Source organism: Colobus angolensis, unplaced genomic scaffold, assembly GCF_000951035.1.
Source record: "Colobus angolensis palliatus isolate OR3802 unplaced genomic scaffold, Cang.pa_1.0 Scaffold517, whole genome shotgun sequence".
Classification (NCBI taxonomy): domain Eukaryota; kingdom Metazoa; phylum Chordata; class Mammalia; order Primates; family Cercopithecidae; genus Colobus; species Colobus angolensis.
Window position 1 is genome coordinate 973,526 of NW_012118677.1, and position 19,157 is coordinate 992,682.

Sequence of the window (19,157 nt, forward strand, 5' to 3'; positions counted from 1 at the left end):
TTTTTGCATTTTTAGTTTAGGCAAGGTGTCACCATGTTGGCCAGGCTGGTCTCGAGCTCCTGACCTCAAGTGATCTGCCTGCCTCAGCCTCTCAAAGTGCTGGGATTATAGGCATGAGCCACCACCCCTGGCCAGCCTTCTCGATAATTTTTTATTTGTTCATCAAAATTTTTGTCAGATCTCATTTCACTGTTTGCCCTTTCACGTGGGTAGTAACACACTCACAACCAGGAGAAGTGGCAGCGTCAGCTCGGACATTTTGCTGTGGATTCTTTGATTAAATTGTTAGTGGAACATCAATCTACAGGTTCTTGGCAGAAATCTTCTAAGATATTTGTGCATTTTGTTTATGCTAACCTAACTGCAGCCAGATAATGTCTGTAAAACTACATGGCCCAGGTATATGTCAATGGCCACATGTCCCAGATGCTGGAAGGGAAAACATAGTGAGGGCCTATGGCAGCTTTTCAGGTTGCAGAATCCCCACCCTCCTCCCAGGCCATATCAGAATCCACAACTGTCCATGTGTGAGTACCAGCGTAGACTCATATATTAAGTAAGAGTAAGCTTGACCACTAAGTTTTCAGGCAAAATGAACACAAATAATATTGGGGTACAGGAATAAAATAAAGATTTTCTGCTTACACCCCAACAGATTATCTTGCACACCTCTTGTGGTATGTGCCCCAGATTGAAAACCTTTGAAATAGTCAATATCTTCTACAAAAGATGAGTCCCTACTAAGGAAATGCAGCCAGCACCACTGCAAACCCCTTAAAAGGAAGAGAAAACTGTCATCGCAAGTAGCTCTTTAATCTGAAGAAATATCCATTGAATAACTTAAATTCATCATTAGCAAGATTTTGCAAGAGTCTTATTTCTTTCCATGTCAGTCTTCACAGTTGGAAATGATCATAACAAGTATTGAATAATGAGGCAGCTTCCGAGGAGGTGAACCCACAGTCTGTTAAAATACTCAGTGCCAGGACCTGCCTAGGCATTCTGAGTGCTCATTAGAAGCTATTCTTTATTGATGTCATGCAATAATAAAGAAAAAAGCATGGCAGCTAAGTGGTGAATTTCCTCTTCCTACCCTCATTAGCAGCTTCCCTGGGAAGTAAAGGTCCACAGTGCTCTCTCCTTCCTCCAGCTGGTAACCATAACCTTGGTTGTTACTCTGTCACACACCCATGCCATCTTCCCTGCTTAATCGGGCAGCTTTTGTTAATCCTGAAGCTGAACACCCAAGAGGGGGGCATTCATTTTCTCATCTCACACAGAAGCGCTCATGATCACCTGAGCTGATGCTCTGTGCTGCTCAGCAAATTCTTCCTTGTTTCCTGCCCAGGAGTCTTGATTCTCTCACTAGAAGCTGATCTAAACCTCCGTTCTCCTCACACCTCCATCCACGCACTCCTGGCACAGTATCTTGCCTCCTACCTCACAGAGTAAATAGAAGTCAGCACAGCCACCTGCCTACTGAAGTAATAGCATTTACATATCTGCAATGGAGAGGCCAGTTCTCCATCCTGTGCTCTAATCTCATCCCATCCTGCCTCCCAGAGGCCCTCTCTTGATTATCCCATATTTCTCATATCTTGGACAGCCCTCTCCCTAGTGATTCCTTCCCACCAGGCTTCTATAACTCCCCCTGTCTTATAGTCTGTTCAGGCTGCTATAACCAAATTCCATAGATGGGGGTGGCTTCAACAACAGACATTCTGGAAGTGTAGGTGGAACCCTCATGACCTAATTTGGTGGGAAGGCACAAATAGTCTATTGCACCTTCTCCCCATCTTACAAGAGTAAAGAAAGTTGCAGGGACACTTATTTATGGGGTCTTCCGTTCCTCTCCAGATATTGTCATGTCTCCTTTTTACAATACATCTTAGTGAAAGGGGTGTCTGCTCTGTCTCCACTTCCTCATCTTCTGTTCACTCTTCAAATCACCCTAATCAAGCTTTCCCCATCTTTCCACTAAGAGTGTTCTTGCCATTGAAAACAACGTCTTCTCACTGCTAAAGCTAACAGGTACTTTCCAAGTCTTACCTTAGTTCACTTCTCGGAAGTATTAAGCATTGTTTACTTCCCCTTTGTAGAAACATTCTCCTCTTTTGACTTTAGTAACAACTCATGCTTTTGTTTTCCTCTTCCTTTCTGTAAATTTTAAATTAGATTCTTTATGGGCTCCCTTTTTTGGCCTGATCTTTATATATTGCAGTTTCTGAAGATTTCTCTTCTGGGCCTCACTGTTCTCTTCACCATTGTCTCTCCAGTGTCTGATACAGTACTCTTGATATCACGTACTCAATAAATAATACATACTCAATAAGTATATTCTCAAGGCTTCAACTACAGTATCTATGCTGGCAATACCCAAATTTGTATCTCTAGCCCAAACCAGTCTGTAAACTGCTTTCTGACACCTCAAACTCAATATCCAAAATCCAACCATCACTTCTCTCTACCAAAGATAATCTTTATTTCTGTGTTTTCTGTGTCTTTGAATATCATCACCCACCATATCCTCCCAATTCTAACTCAAACCAGATACTTCAGTGGCACAATCTTGGCTCACTGCCACCTCCACCTTCCAGTTTCAAGCAATCCTCCTGCCTCAGCCTCCCAAATAGCTGGGAGTACAGGCGTGCACCACCATATGTGGCCAATTTTTGTATTTTTCGTAGAGATGGGGTTTTGCCATATTGGCCAGGCTGTTCTCAAACTCCTGACTGCAAGTGATCTGCCCGCCTTGGCCTCCCAAAGTGCTGGGATTACAGGCGTGAACCACCGCACTCAGCCAGGAAAAACTCTTTCACGTGGCCTGTAAGACCCTTCCCGACTTGAACCTTGCCAATCTCTTCAACATCACCTCTCCCCATTCTCCATCGTAAACTGCGTGATCCAACTTCACCAAAAAATATTTTTCTGTATCCTGCCATGCTATTTTGCCTCACCAACTCCTACTTTCATTTTAGTTTTATTCATATGGAGATCAATTTTTTGAGCACCTACTATGCGCCAAGTTATAGCTGAAATGTCCTTTTAATTTCAAGGCTAGTTTAGATGCCTCTCTTGATGTCCTTCCCGGTGGTACCTACATAATTCTATCAGCACACAAGATGGTAATGATCTGTGGGTCCCTGACTAGAGAGGGAGCCTATCTTGTTCCATTTTCTATTCCCAAAGCCTTGCACATGACACATAGAAGGCCCTCAATGTCTGGTGAACAAATGAATGTGATGTTTGTTCCAAGAGCAAAAAAAAGGAAGGAAAGGAAAATAAGTCAATCTTTGACAAATTTTAGTAAAGGTTTCTGAGAAGTTCCTTAAGTAAGAATACAGGAATCTACAGCCGGCCACAATGGCTCAGGCCTATAATGCCAGCACTTTGGGAGGTTGAGGTGGGCAGATTATCTGAGGTCAGGAATTCAAGACCAGCCTGGCCAAGATGGTGAAACCCTGGGCATGGTGGCACATGTCTGTAATCCCAGCTACTCGGGAGGCTGAGGCAGGTGAATCGCTTAAACCTGGGAGGTGGAGGTTGTAGTGAGCTGAGATCGCACCACTGCACTCCAGCCTGGCCGACTGAGTGAGACTCCATCTTAAAAAAAAAAAAAAAAATATATATATATATATATATTTATGAGTATACATTCTTCTTTCATATATATACTTGGAACTATCTGCTATAAATTTGCTGAGCAGAAAATTCTAGTCCACAACTCTATAGTGCAGGCTGATGAATATTAATGGTAATCTCAAAAGCAACTCAGTTCTCATTCCTGGAGTGCTGAGCATTCTCAGTGAGAATCTGAGGACAATGATTTAGCAGAGTATAACGATGACTCTCTGAGTCCTTGCATTGAACTGTTGCTAGCTTAATGTTCACAAGCTTGCATTTCTACAGACAGATGTGGTTAATTCAACTTGATACCAAACCAGATACGTCTTGTGTAGGTCATATATCAGAGCTGGGGGACAGCTGTATAGCCCACATATCAATTGGAATAAAAAAAGTGAACAGTATTAATATTCAACATTTTGGATGAATGTTTTTCATGATTGTAAGGTTAGTCAACATGTCCTTAAATAGAGAGGGTCCATTTTAACAGCCTTTGTCTCTGTCCTTGAAACTCCTAAACTACTAAATCAGGGGGGTCTTTGATGTTTTTTAAAGAATGGTTTGAAGACCATTTGCATCAGAACCATCAGAGGAGATATAGTCAAAATTCAGATTTTCTAATCCCACTACAGATGTATGAAATAAGTATTGCTATTTGTAGAATTCTGGAATTTGCAGTTTTTACAAGCATTTCAGGTCATTTCTAAATAGAGTAAAATTGGAGAATTGGCTGGGTGCGATGGCCCACACTCATAATCCTAAAACTTTGGGAGGCTGAGATAGATAGATTGCTTGAGCAGAGGAGTTGGAGACCAGACTGGGCAACATGGTGAAACCCCACCACTGCAAAAAAATACAAAACTTAGCCAGGTGTGGTGGTGCATGCCTGTGGTCCCAGCTACTTGGGAGGCTGAGATGGGAGCATTGCTTGAACCCAGGACAGGGAGGTTGCAGTGAGCCAGTGAGCCATGATTGTACCACTGAACTCCAGCCTGGATGACAGAGCCAGACCCTGTCTCCAAAAAAAAGAAAAGAAAAAGAAAAAGGAAAAAGAAAGATATTGAGTGCTTTAAAAATATATCTATAAAGTTGGAGAATAATTCATGCAATCCAACTTCTTTGTTTCTCAGAAACATGAAATTACTTGTCTGGGTATTTTAAGAATCAGTTTCAGCTACCCTGGCCCAGGGAGTTTTGTATTACTGTACACTGATTTTCCAGAAGATTTAGTAATGAGAATGACAAATTTTGGTGATAGGCAAGAGGGGGCTCTTTGTAAGGGAGCAGATCATTGGGCAGCAGTATGAGAGGAAACCATCTATCAAGCTGTCCATAACTTGCAGTGAACATTGGGCATGTATCTCAGGCTTTTCACTGGCAATAATTATCCTGGCTAAATTTTGAGTGCTATGCCAGGTGTTGGGCAGTGTGCCATCTGCCTCATCTGTGTTACCTATGTCAGAGCCAAGGGAAATCTTCCCTTTTGCCCTGTGAAGTTAGGCTAAAAATCACTGACAAGAGGCAGATGAATAGGAGAAAAGGCATACGGTGTATTTAATCATAGTTTTATGTGACATGGGAGCCTTCAGAAAAAAGATGCAAAGATACAGGGGAATTTGTCTATGTTTATGCTTAGGTTTAACAAAATGTAGAAATATTATGTACAAGAGGGGTGCAATCTAATGCTAATAGGCTGCATGGGGAAACCCAGTAAGGCCCTCTTTCTAGACTCTTCTTGGCCTTTCTGTGCAGCCTTCCTTCCTGCTGGGGATGGGGCAGGACCCTCTCTGGAATAGGGGTCTTGTGACCTACAGTCAAACCAGGTAAGTGAGATAATTTCTTTATGGCCAGTTTTTACACAGAAAGGCAGTGGAAAAGTGAGAGTAATATTTTTAGATTTTTATGGCTGGCTTTGGAGAAAAGGGGTTCTGGTTTCTGTGACCTTCCTTAGGGAAGAGGGATTCTGGTTTCTCCCAGTAGCCTCCGGCAAGAATGGGAGTGAGAGATAGGAGGGCAGAAGGTCAGAGAGAAACTTTTACTTCTGAGACCTTCATTTTTGTAGTATTGTTTTCTGAGTCCCAAGATGTGCCCGAATTCTCAAAGCAACCCAGTATGAGAAAACTGTGGCTCAGGAAGGTTAAGTAACTTGTTTGCAGCTAGGACCAGGACTCTTATCCTGGAAGTTTGATTCCAAACCTCTACTTCTGGGTTTATATGGTACAAGTAAAATAATATTGCTAGATAGGACAGTAGCCAGACTCATTCTAAAAATTAGTTCTAAAAATTGTGTGATTCCACAAGTCTATACCTAACCTGGTAAGAAATGCAGGAGCCTGAAGGATTTACCAGACAAGACTATGGGATTCATTGGCCAATTGCAGTCTTGACCTGTACTGTCAATTCTCAAAAGTTGTGTTGTTTGACCTTCTCCATGATTGTGTGAGTGTAGACAAATCACTTCCTATGTAAGGGTCTCAAGCCTATCATGTGTAAGATTGGGGGAATCATACTGGAAGGCCCTTGGATTTCCTTCAGGTTTGGCCATGCATTTTTTTCTGATAAAGATCCTTGGTTTTGTCAACTATAGTCACTGTTTATGACTCTACGTGAGAGGTGAGAAAATATTGAGCCACATATAATTTTTTCTATGGAATTACAAAGGGCTTTCAAAAATGTGTTAGTGAATGTGTAACATTGATGTTTTACATTAGCTCCTCAATAAACTGACAAAATCAACTGAGAAGTTGGAAAAGGAAGATGAAAATTACTACCAAAAAAACATGGTGGGTTATTCTACCAGACTGAAATGGGAAAACACACTAGAGAACTGCTACCAGGTAAGTTATATATTCACATTTTTTTCTTCTTCTGTGGAGTTTTGTGTGACCTTGAAGATGGAGGTCAGATCTACAGTGACAAGACCTGCCCTCTGTCATAGCTATGAGCATCACACATATTGTGACTCTAGACAAACCACATTCCTCTCATTGTTTCAATGTCTCCATGGATACAATTACTAGTGACAATTTATTGAATTTCATTGGCCAGAGTTTCTGTTCCTAATTCTTAGTGAACAGGATAGCACCCAGCTAACTTCAAAAAGTGCTGTCAAAGTGAAGTGTAAATTAAGGCTTAAGTGTTAGGTGGTTGGAAATTAGTTTTAGTCATGAGCGATGACTCATACAGTGATAGCTTATGGAGGTCAAGCATTGTGTTAGGCACTGGAGATACAGAGCATTGAATAAAGTGACATCTCAATGCTTGAGATGTGTACATCTCAGTGGCAAAAGTAGACACATAAAGAAGGAATTATGGCAAATTATCTGATAACAATAGGCAAAAGATGTCAGCAAGCACATCACAAAAGGAGAAATCAAAATAATCAATAAACCTATGAAACAATGCTAGATTATTTGGCAAAAATTAGAACTTGACAATATCAAGTGTTGATAAGGATGTTAGGAAACAAGAATTATTGTACCCTGTAGGGGGAATAATTTAATGATATTTGGTGAAACTAAAATAAGCATGTCCTTACCACACAGCAGTTCCCTAAAGCAGTTTTTAGGCATATATCCTACAGAAAAATGTACACTTTTACTACAAGACTGATGTACAAGAATGTTTATTGCAGAATTGTTTATAATTGCATGTGAGAAAAAACTGTACACAATCTTCATACCCATCAAGAGAAGAATTACTCTTCAAATATGCTCGCATTTGGAAAGCGAACTAATAGCCATTGATGAAGTTAATTAAGACTATATTTAAACATCAGTTAACCTCAAAAAATATGATGTTGAAGAAAAGAAACATACCACTTACACAATCTGTGTAAATTAAAATTCTTTTAAACTCATGTGCAAACTATACTGAGTTTATATGTGTGTGTTTGTAAACTTACACATATAGACTGTCCGTGTGTTCAGTGGCAGAAATGGAGCCCAAGCCCATGGTGGGAATGCAACAGAACTGCCAGAAACAGCCACACAGCTTATGCACGGCCCCTGGTGAAGCAGTACAACCCCAGGCTCAACATAAATATGACCAAATTAAATAACTATCAATTCTGGAAAGTAAGAACATGAATATTTTGATTTTATTTTTCCCCACCTGTTTTAAATTAAAAAAAAAAAAGTATTTAAAGCAGATATGATTGGAGAAAGCCATGATCTAATGGCCAGCATGGAACAAGTGCTTGGTGCTCAGTGCTCCTCTTTTAGGCTGTGCTTAGCACATTCATGTGCTTCTGTTTTGTATTAATCATGACATTATGAGGACATTGAGGCTGGAAAGATGAAGCAATGAGCCTGAGATGGTTTCAAGATTCAGCCTGGACCTCTGTGCTACGCTCCTGCTCCAGTGAAAACTGGGAGAGCAAAGGCTATATAGCAGGCGGAAACCCAAGGGCTGCATTTACATCTCTTGCAATTCAACCACTCAGAGCAGGATAGATGCAGAATTAGAGAAGAAAGGGGAAATTAAAGGAGAGATGAAAACTTGGGTCAAAGAGAGGAACAAATGGGAAAAAATTCCTTAATTTACACCTTTAAACATAAGCTTCTGGGACTCTCCTTGCTTATGCCAGATAGATTTTAGATGAAGGTGATGAGAAAAGGTCAGGGATTTAAATTCTAACTTCATTCATTTGAAATCTGGCTCTGCAACCTGGGCTCTGATCTTGCCTCACCTCACCTCATCACTTCCTGATGAAGCCGTGGTCTTTCCACTGAGGACAGCTTCCTTGGATGGCCCTGTTAGGAGATGGGAGAGACATTTCTGCTCCCACTCCATCTTCCAGGCACCTACCCTTCAAGGGCTGTGAGAAAAATATTTCACCTCAGTGTCTCTATCCTCCTCACCCTTCTACCTACATCACAGCAATGGGAGATAAATGGGTCCTACCTGGTGTAACTGATAACTAGCTTGCCTTCAATATATGTTAGGGAAGGCTATGATTATCTTCATTATCAGAAGCTCTTACTACTCAGTTTCCTTTCCTCCTGTTAAGATCCTCTACATCTTTCCCCTCCAACCACTACTCCCCCTTCTCAGCATTCTTAGTGTTTATATTGAAGCATCATGGAAATTATCTCTTTTCTTACAGTCTTCCAGATGGTAACAAGGTATACATTCAAAAGGCATCTTTCAACTTCAGCTCTCAAAATATTTAAGATCTAGTTTAATTTCCTTCCTTCCTTCCTTCCTTCCTTCCTTTCTTTCTTTCTTCTTTCTTTTTTTCTTTTTTTATCCAAGTCACATGGAATATCTACTCATCATAATGTCCTTGAGGAAGAGCATTTTCTTTCTCCCCTCTTGTATCCTGGATTTTTGCTACCGCTATGCTGGAGGCCACCAGTGTTTCAGTCCCTCTCTTTTTTAGTTCATATAGCTTCTCTTACCCCACCTTCTTCTGAGTTCTCTCCTGCCACCTGAGAGCCAGCTCAAGCCCATTAGACAAAACGCGTGGTAACTTCTGTCAAGTCACTCTTGCTTCACTTGAACCCTTAATAATGATGCCCTTAGTTGGTATTTCCTGGGCTTGTGTATACTCAGTCTATACCAGCAGGTCATTGACTCACATATTACTCTATGAATGCCATATTTTGTGTATGTTTATGACATTCAAGAGTCAAATGTTAGATTCATGAATCATATGACAAAAACAGCCTGAACTGAATCAAAGAGGAATTTTATTATAAGTGTGAGCGATGGAAATGGGACAGTTAGGGTCTCTCAGTATCATTTTTTCTCCATTCTTTCACCATTCTTCTATAAAAATTGAATATAAGAATTCATTTTAGGGTCCTACGAAGTGTCCTCTTCTTTCTTTTTACTCTATAGGTTGGATTTACAAATTCTTTCAGAGAACATGCATTGAACTACATTCAAGGCAGTGTACTAGATACTGTGAGAAATATTGTAAAGCCTCAACTGTGACCATAAGTAATGAAACCAATTCCACAAACCACATGTCAAAATTAGTCTTATTACTTCACAATCATACTATGTTCTAGCCACATCCTACCCTCCAAGAAGAAACAATTCAGATGATAGAAATAATCTATATTTTTCACAATAATAGCCATACTACCAAGAATTACAAAGAATCAAATGCTTGGGACTGAAGTACTCACTCAAGGAAGTATTTTAAAAAGCCATTTGCGATATGTGTCAAGAGCCTTAAAAATACTCCCTTTCTCAACCAGTGTTCCTCCTCTAAATCCCAGAACACAGAAAATGATTCGAGTGGCTGTTTTCTCAGTTCTCCCAAGGATGGCACTTGAGTAGTCCCACTCTAGATGAGACGAATAACAACTCGTTACATACAATGGATGCCTCAAGACAGTAGGGCTTCATTCTTTCCTAGGACTCTGTTGAAAAAGGTAATTTCCTTTCTATAAATCTGTCTTGAGGAAGTAGCTGACAAACCAGACACAGATTTCTATTTGAAACAAAAGTAAAAGTCAGGAAACATTGCAAATGTCCAACATTAAAGGGATGACTGAATGAATCACCACACGGCTGCACAATGGACGATTATGAAATAATTAAAGTGGTATTTTCAGAGACTAATGACACAGGAAACTGTTCACATGTATGGTTAAGTGGAAAAACCAGAATTTCAAATTTGAATAGTTTGATAGATAACTGGAAGATAAAATCGTACATATACACATACCTAGACTGAAATATATCAATATGTTAATAGCAGTCACCTCTGGGTGGAAGAATTATGATTTTAAAATGTATTTTTTTGTGGGCCTTTGTGGCCCTAGGACAATGTCTCAGAGCACCTGGGGTGCTTGTTAAAAGTCAGATTCCTGAGTGCTTCCCTAGACCTGGGAGCCTCTAAAGCAATCAGAGCCTCTGAATGATTATCAAGAGGGGTCTAGGTATTCTAAAGTTTGAGAGTTCTGCTCTAGAAAGAGCATATTTCTTTTATCTGTTCTATGACAGCCATTTAAATGAATACAAAATCCCTTTGACCTCTTCCTGTAGTACCAGCCCAAAGGCTAGGACAGCGAGAACTGGAAGGAACGAATGAAGAACATAAATTGTCATGATGCTTGGGTCTCAGACAGGCTCTAAATCTGCTGAAATCTGAATCTTTCTGGATAACTCCTTGACCACACTTTCTTCATATGTACTATTGTGGAACTTCAAGAGGACAGTTTGAGGTCCTCCAGAGTATCTTGCTTCTCTCCACTTATTTTATGTAAAAAGAACAAGATAATAGAAAGCAACAAATCATTAAATGAGATATGGATCTCTCCTTTGCACAATGGAATTTATTTCCTCCTCTTTTTATGAACAAACATAGATCATTTTAATGATTTCCCTGAAATGTAATTAAAATCTGTTAAGCATTACCATATCACTAATTCTAGTCTCAGATTGATGCTAGTGGTTCAGCACTTGTCAAAGTAAAGAAACACCTGTCCACTAGGGATGCAATATGTTCTAAAACGTGGCTTTTATTTTCTCTTGTCTTTTGCTCATAGGCTAAAACAGAAGAGCTGCTTTCTAGATCTTTTTCTATAGGGTAAGGACTTCTTTTTGAAGATTGTCACATAGGAGATCCAAACAACTGAGCAGAATTTGTTTTACATATTTCTTATGAAGCAAATCGATCCTGCCCAAGAAGCAAAACATTTGATAGGCTGTTCTGTGTCTTTAATCCTTTGTCTGGGAGGCAGAAGGGCAGACGGCCACATTCAAATGACTGGTGCCTCCAATTTTGTGAAAGCCTCAGGGAACTGCCAGCATAAACAAATCCATTTGACTCCCATTGATGTATGAAAATTGGGCAGCTTCAGAGGCAACTAAGACGACTGCCATGGGGGCAAGGCTCCAGGCTTCCAATCCAAATGTCAGGACACTTGGTACAAAATCTAAAGTTGCATGTGATTGGCACAGATGTTCATAGTTACTGCCTGAGCCTGTTACTACTTTCATTTACAAGCAGTGTTCAAATGACTATATACCAAAAATCAAAATGTGGTATATACATACCATGGAATATTATTCAGCCAAAAAGGAAGGGAATTCTGGCACATCCTACAACATGGATGAACCTTGCAGACATTATACTAAGTGAAATAGCCAGATGCAAAAGAACAAGTAGTGTATGATTCCTCTTGTAAGAGGTACCAAGAGAAGTTAAATTCATAGAGACAGAAGGTAGAATGGTGGTTGCCAGAGTGGGCAGAGTGTAGGAAATAAGAAGTTGTTTCATGGGTACAGTTTACTTTTGCAAGATGAAAAAAGTTCTAGAGATGAATTATGGTGATGGTTGCACAATAATGTGAATGCACTTAATGACACTGAAATGGATGCCTAAGGTGGGTAAAATGGCGTGTCATATTATGTAAATTTTATCATAATTAAAAGTATAAAGAAATTTAAAATAATTTTAATCACCATGTACCATAAATGAATTAACAACACAGGGATATAGAAGAATGCCATACTGGATCAGGCTAGTGGGCTCCTGTAGGAATGCCAAAAGGTGAACAAGGAGAACCCAATGATCTTTGTGACTCTCCATTCTCACCTCTTGCACTGCCAAGGGCCTTGAGACATACCCATCTTTCTTCTTCCCTATGGTCATGTTAACCACCAATTTGCCCAAAGCCTTGTTCATGAAAGATGATTGCTGGTGATCTCTGTGGCGTGGAGGAGTTGGGATGGTGGTTATGAGAGCAACCGAGCTGGCCTTCTCTGGATAAAACAATGAATGCCCAGGCCTTGTTTGTTTGTTTTTTTCTTTCTTTTTTTTCTTTTTTTGAGATGGAGTCTCACTCTGTTGCCCAGGCTGGAGTGCAGTGGCATGATTTCAGCTCACTGCAACCTCCACCTCCCAGGTCCAAGGGATTCTCCTGCCTCAGCCTCCTGAGTAGCTGGGACGACAGGCACACGCCACCACATATGGCTAAGTTTTGTATTTTTAGTAGAGATGGGGTTTCGCCATGTTGGGCAGGCTGGCCTTGAACTCCTGACCTCAGGTGGTCCATCTGCCTCGGCCTCCCAAAGTACTGGGATTACAGGCATGAGCTACTGCGCCTAGCCAGGCCTTGTTTTTACACATGCACACACACACACAAAAAGATGGGAAGAATTTTGTCTTGGACACCTGCCATCGCATCAAAACCCAGACTCCCCTGGGCACATACCCAGCAGCCTTATGCTGCCCCCACATGGCCTTGGAATCTCCCTTGGTACTCTCTGCCTGACCCGGTCTTCTATAACAATGCTTAGTTGCTAATAGCTAACAAGGCAAATGTGATTCCCCTCACTTTCTTATTTACCCTTCCTACCTAAAAGTTGTAAGTCTAATAATGAAACTTCTATCATCTCACACAAAATAAAGAGGCTATGTGCCTACCTGCAAACAGTGGACTCTGACTCCCAGGCCTAATTTTAGGTAGAATTATGAATTGGTCAGACTTTGGGATTATTCTGTTGTCAAATAATCTCCTTATACAGAGAATTTGTGGCTTATCATTCTCTTCCCTGCAAAAACTAACAGAATGCCTTGAATGTACTATGAACAATTCTAAAACTATTGAGTGTCTCAGTGCATTTCCAAGACATGGATATGGGTTTTCCCGGGCTTCATTCTCCTCTAGAATTCATGGATGTGTCTCAACTGCTTCTATTTCTTCTTTTCTCTCCCTTCCTTGTAATCTTAGGTAACCCACAGCATCTGCCTATATCCCTTTTGGGTCAAAAGAGCCTGGGGAAAGTGTGTGAGTTAAATCACTCTTAAAGGAGTGACTTAAGGTACCAAGACACATTTCTCTCCTGGAAATCTCCCTCCACTGTGGTTTGGATATGACATAGTCAAGAGGCTAATCATGAGACTTTGCTCAGTCTGTCTTCAGGTGTGTCAGTATTTGATAAGTGACTTCTGTTTTGCATAACAACCAGCTGATCTTACCCCAATTTTCATTCTTTTCAGAGCATTCTGGAGCTGGAGAAGGAAAGAATTCAACTTTTATGCAATAACTTAAACCAGTACAGCCAACATATTTCTCTTTTTGGCCAAACCCTGACCACAGTGAGTAGAGATGATCTCCATTTCTGGTATGCCTGGTAAGAAGGGGCAGAAACCTTTCTTCGACAACCTTATTCTGCTCCCCTTGGCATTGCAGTGCTACACGCAGATTCACTGTGCCATCAGCAAGATTGACATTGAAAAAGATATCCAGGCTCTAATAGAAGAAACTGCAATTTTATCTACAGAAAACAAATCTGAGTTCCTGTTAACGGATTACTTTGTAAGTATGAAATAGAAAAATATAAGTTACATTAATGAAGAATCTTAGGTACTGAGGGACTTATATGGAAAAAATTGAAAGTAAATATCATGTTTTATAAATGAAAATGATTTCTCATAGCCCATATAAATAAAAACACCCAGCATTCTAGTTTACAAACTGGGCAATGGAAACATGTCTTTGGTATTTTCTAAAAGGAAAGAAAGTCAAGCAGGGTTTTAAACAGAATCTTCACATTTGGTCTTCTATGAAAGTATTGGCAGGTAGATATGTTTCAATGACCTATAATTAATCACTGTATATCACGTGGTGCTTAAATTCATTGTCTGCACAAATTGCTGTGCGACAAATCACCCCCCCCACCGCCTCCCCCTGCCAAAATAATGGCTTAAAACAAACATGTATTATCTCATAGTTTGTGGGTCAAGAATTCAGTTGTCTTAGCCAGGTGTCTCTGAGCCTTTCCCAAGGCTGCAATCAAGGTGTCAGGCTGGGCTGCAGACACCTCTAGGCTCTTCCTGCAGAAGACTCACTTCCAAGCTGACTCACAGGGCTGTTGGCAGGCCTCCGGTCCTCACTGCTGTTGGCTGGAGATACCATTTTCTTGCCACGTGGGTCTCTCCATGTCTCAGCCTGCTCCCCGCAGAATAAGTGATCAAGATAGAGCCAGAGTGCCCAGTAAATTATAATCTTTTGCGAGCTAATCTCAGAAGTGACATCTCATCATATTCTATTTGCTAGAAGCAAGTCAGTAAGTACAGCCCATACTCAAAGGTGGGTGTGAGGGGAGATCACCCAAAGGCATGGGTTCTAGGAAGTGGGAGTCACTGTCAGTATTTTTCATGGTCCCTTCCCTTGAAAACCTTGGACCAGATTACTGGAGGCTTATTTTGAGGGCATTTGAGTGATTCTACTGTGGGTGTTTTGGCTGAAAACTGGTCAGCGTCCCTGGTGAGAGCCCAAGCATGTTGCCTCTTTGCTATCTTGGGCAAATTATTTGTCCTTCTGGGTCAAGCCTCAAAGATTTTGGCCTCTGCTCCCCTCTTGATATTCTTAATTGTAGTGTTCTAGGAACTGATTATTAATTACCAAAATCTGCAGAAAGAATTCCTGATAGCGTTTCCCTGGGTCCTCTGCCATATTTTATTCAGGATTTCAAGCTCCAGATTAGGGGTGTCACTCTTCTCTGATACGGAGAATGAGCCCATTGATTATGTTCTCCATAGGGTTAGAAGTACAGCCAAAGCTGACCTTCCTAGACCTCTGATCAGGCAACAAGAGATGAGGGTAGAAGGGAGAGGTGGTTAGATCAGGCACAGCAGTAAATCCTGACGGGTTTTCCCCTTCCCCACCCTTCAGAGAGCAGCAAATGACCAGCTACTTTTTATTGAGTCTTTTTTTTCCTACCCTGGCAAAGGAGAAATATATTAGCAATATCAATGTCTGTTCAATGCAGAAACAAGGTAGAAATGGAAGTGGAAATGATTTGATTACATGGGGAAAGCTCTTTTTTTCTTCCAAATAATGTAGGCAGGGCCTGAGATGGAAAAATGTACAATAAAATAAATCTACTATTTTCTTACAAAGAATAATAAAAATGCCCCTATCAAATAACTTGTCAGTAAAATGAAGATTATTCTCCTTGAAAATTTGACTAGGGTTCTACCAAAGTGTAAGGAGGCAGCCATGATGACTTCTCATTTATTGGCATGTTCAGGGAAATTTTTGGTTTCTATAAAACTTCACCGTGTCAGAACTCACAACCATGTATCTGTTGTCCCAGAGAAAGGACTGTGTCTCCAAATGAGTGAATAGTATTTTCTTGACATCTTTAAGGCAAAGTACCCCAATGTCTGACTTTATAGTCATTGTCAGTAAGTGTAGGTTGGTTTTTATCCAGTGTTACGAAATTTACATGGACCAGGGACAACAAAGAGACTAATCTGAGTGCAACACTTGGAGGGCTGGTGACTTGGTGAAAATAAGGTTATCATAAATGCCATGTTCAAAAGATTGTATCTGTAATTTTATATGCCTCCTCCAGTCCTGACCTTCTTCCTAACAAATCTTTAGAAGAGAAGGACAAATGTGAGTTAAATGATGGCAATATATCCCATCCTGAAACTGACCCAGGAGCAATCTATCCCTGGAAATACATGTTTAAACAAAAGATGTCCCCAGACAAACCAAGGGAAGCCTTGGACTGGTACGGGAGCTATGTGATGACTAACATTCCTTCAACAGGGAAGGACTAAGGGTTTTAGTTAGGCATCTTAGCAGTTCAGTCAGAGTTTACTAGGGGGTGTGATGTCAGCTGGTGCCTCAGCTATAGGCTGACATGTGAAAAGGTGGTAGAGAATTTCGGGTCAGCTTGGGCCTTTTATTTATCTGTGTCACAGGTAAAATGAGGAAAATAAAACCAACCATTGAGTTGTAGGAGTTGCATATAATAAATAATATAAAGAAACTTTTATTTATTTATTTATTTATTTTGAGATGGAGTCTCGCTCTGTGGCCCAGGTTGGAGTGCAGTGGCGCAATGTCAGCTCACTGCAACCTCTGCCTCCTGGGTTCAAGTGATTCTCCTGCCCCAGCCTCCCAGGTAGCTGTGATTACAGGTGCACACCACCACACCCAGCTAATTTTTTGTATTTTTAGTAGGGTTTCACCATGTTGGCCAGGCTGGTCTCGAACTCCTGACCTCAAGCAATCCACCCACCTTGGCCTCCCAAAGTGATGGGATTACAGGTGGGAACCACCACACCTGGCCTAGAATATAAAGAAACTTTTGTAATGTGCAATGCAAAATCTGTAAATAAAATATTTTTATCTGTACATGTTTTTATAGAGGCTATTCCCTTTGTTCTAAATCCTCACACTTCTTGTTTGTGAAGCTCCATCTAAAGGTAATCTCTCAGCAGGGATCCTAATTTTTCTCCTTCCTTGTCAGAGAAGCCTGCATCCTCCCCTCCCACCTTGAGTCATTAGTTTCCCCTCTTTCTCCGTGGGTTTCTGTCCCTCTGCCACACTCATGTTTAGCAACCTCCTCACTCCAACCCTACCATCCTATTCCTTTTTTTATTCAATCCTTGAAATAATGCATGTGAAAGCTCAGATATCATGAATGATTCCTCATAGCCTATGTGATAAAATTCCTACATCAGCCCTAAAATCTAGCCTTAACTCCCTGAACAATTTTTTCTTCCACTATTTTTTTGCTCATGCAACAGGTGTCTTTATTGTTCCTGACACATTTCCCACAGTCCTCCCTCAGCCCTTTGCTCCCGCCATTTCTCCTGTCTGGAGTGCCCTTTCCCATCTTTCCTTGACTAGACAGTTACATCTTCTTGCCTCCTCGAAGCCGTCAGCTGCCTCCACTCGTGGTGTCTGTACCATTCGTGAATGCATGTGGTCTTGTATTGCTAGTTTCTTTAATGTTATGCTTCAAGGCCTAACTAAATCATAAACCCATTCTGGGCAGAGCATATGTGTTTTAGCTCACATCTTCCCAGTACTGAGCCAACACAGAACTCAGTCAAAATGTCTTCCACTTCTGAGGCAGTCATAGCCCGAAGCACATATATGATATTACATTTGGGCCATTAAAGGACTCTAACTTGAACAAAGGTAAATAAGGAAGCAGTAAGTACACAACAAATAGATTTATCAAGAAAATGAAATAACTGTAGCAAGGGTCCATCCTCAAAGAATAATTTGCTGTATTAAAAAGTGCTCGGCCATGTGACTTACAAGTTGTGAACAAGGAGGTATTTTCTTATTCATCAGATCTAGAACAGGTAGAACGATGTATGTAAAACTAAAGATTATCCTGCTTAAAAAATTGTTTTTTGTAAAGTTAAAATTAAATGCAGCCAGTGGAAGTCTCAGTATGGACAGGGAATAGCAACTCTTACTTCTTCCCCTTGTTAGACATCCTTCTTTTTTCCTAAAGGAAGAAGATCCTAACAGTGCAATGGATAAAGAGAGACGAAAGTCTTTAATAAAACCGAAATTATTGAGACTGCAGAGAGACATTGAAAAAGCCTCAAAAGACAAGGAAGGTGTGTAACCAGCTCTTTGAATGGCCAGAAAAGGGACCATATTATGCTCAGAGGTTTCATTTAGAGTTAGGATTAATCTGCTTTTGCTATTTGGCAGGGGTCATCTCATTTAAAGAACTATGTATCAAACCTAAATTGTGTGAATGAAGAAAGCCAAAAAAAAAAGGAAAATCACATTTTGGTCTATTTATGAAACCTATATAAGTATTATACTACTGTTTTCAGAAATGTAGCATTTTAGCTGTGTTTCTGAAATTGGCTAGAATGAGAAATAATGTTTGGTTTAGAACATGCTAAACCAACTATGCACAAGAGTTTTGGAGGATTTTTTTGGTTTGTTTCTTTTGACTTTTGAAACAATGTAAAAATCATTCAAATTAAATTCTGTATGTAGAAGTTAGGCGTATTAGAATGTGAAGCAGCTCTAAAGCAACACGGATGACAAAAACGATTCCACATTCGTGGATCCGATGTCTACACAGTAGCTTGTTTTATATGGATCACAATAACTCATTGCAATGGAATATTAGAGAGCAAATTCAAGATAGAAAATATTTAGTGATGTGAATACCAAAATGAGGAAGAAGCCAACACTGTGTAAATGTTAGCAATCACTAGAATGGGTCAACTGAAAGAAATTCAAAATCTCATCTGGAAATATAACAATCAAGATGCTTTAAGCACCAGCATTTCTCAAATTTCATTAAGTGAAGAGAAAGGTAAACGAACAGTTCATTTATCATTCAGTCAGATTTATTAAGAACTACCTGCAGAGACTCTCTCAGCCATTTAAGAAATCCTACTGGTGGCTGGGTGCTGTGGCTCATGCCTATAATCCTAACACTTTGGGAAGCCAAGGCGGGTGGATCACAAGGTCAGGTGTTGGAGACCAGCTTGGCCAACATGATGAAACTGTGTCTCTACTAAAAGTACAAAAATTAGCCAGATGTGGTGGCACATACTAATTCCAGCTACTCAAGAGGCTGAGGGAGGAGAACTGCTTGAACCTGGGAGACAGAGGTTGCAGTGAGCCAAGATCGTGCCACTGCACTCCAGCCTGGGTGACAGAGCAAGATTCCATCTTTAAAAAAAAAAAAAGAAAAAAGTCACTGGTAATAACACCAAGACAATAAACCTACTACAGTAATTCAATAAGCCAACTGGTATGTCGATCCCTGAAGTTGTTCTT

General features: G+C 40.4%; 1 protein-coding gene across 3 annotated transcripts in view; it reads left to right on the forward strand.

Annotated features, from left to right (window-relative positions):
• Nucleotides 1-19,157, forward strand: part of NOSTRIN (nitric oxide synthase trafficking) — a 63,010-nt gene that overhangs the window by 35,646 nt on the left and 8,207 nt on the right. For all 3 annotated transcript variants that reach the window (XM_011960592.1, XM_011960593.1, XM_011960594.1), the window contains 4 exons: nucleotides 6,336-6,461; nucleotides 13,589-13,687; nucleotides 13,782-13,907; nucleotides 17,860-17,968. In XM_011960592.1, the coding sequence (XP_011815982.1) occupies nucleotides 6,336-6,461; nucleotides 13,589-13,687; nucleotides 13,782-13,907; nucleotides 17,860-17,968 (460 nt within the window). The remainder of the gene's footprint in view (nucleotides 1-6,335; nucleotides 6,462-13,588; nucleotides 13,688-13,781; nucleotides 13,908-17,859; nucleotides 17,969-19,157) is intronic.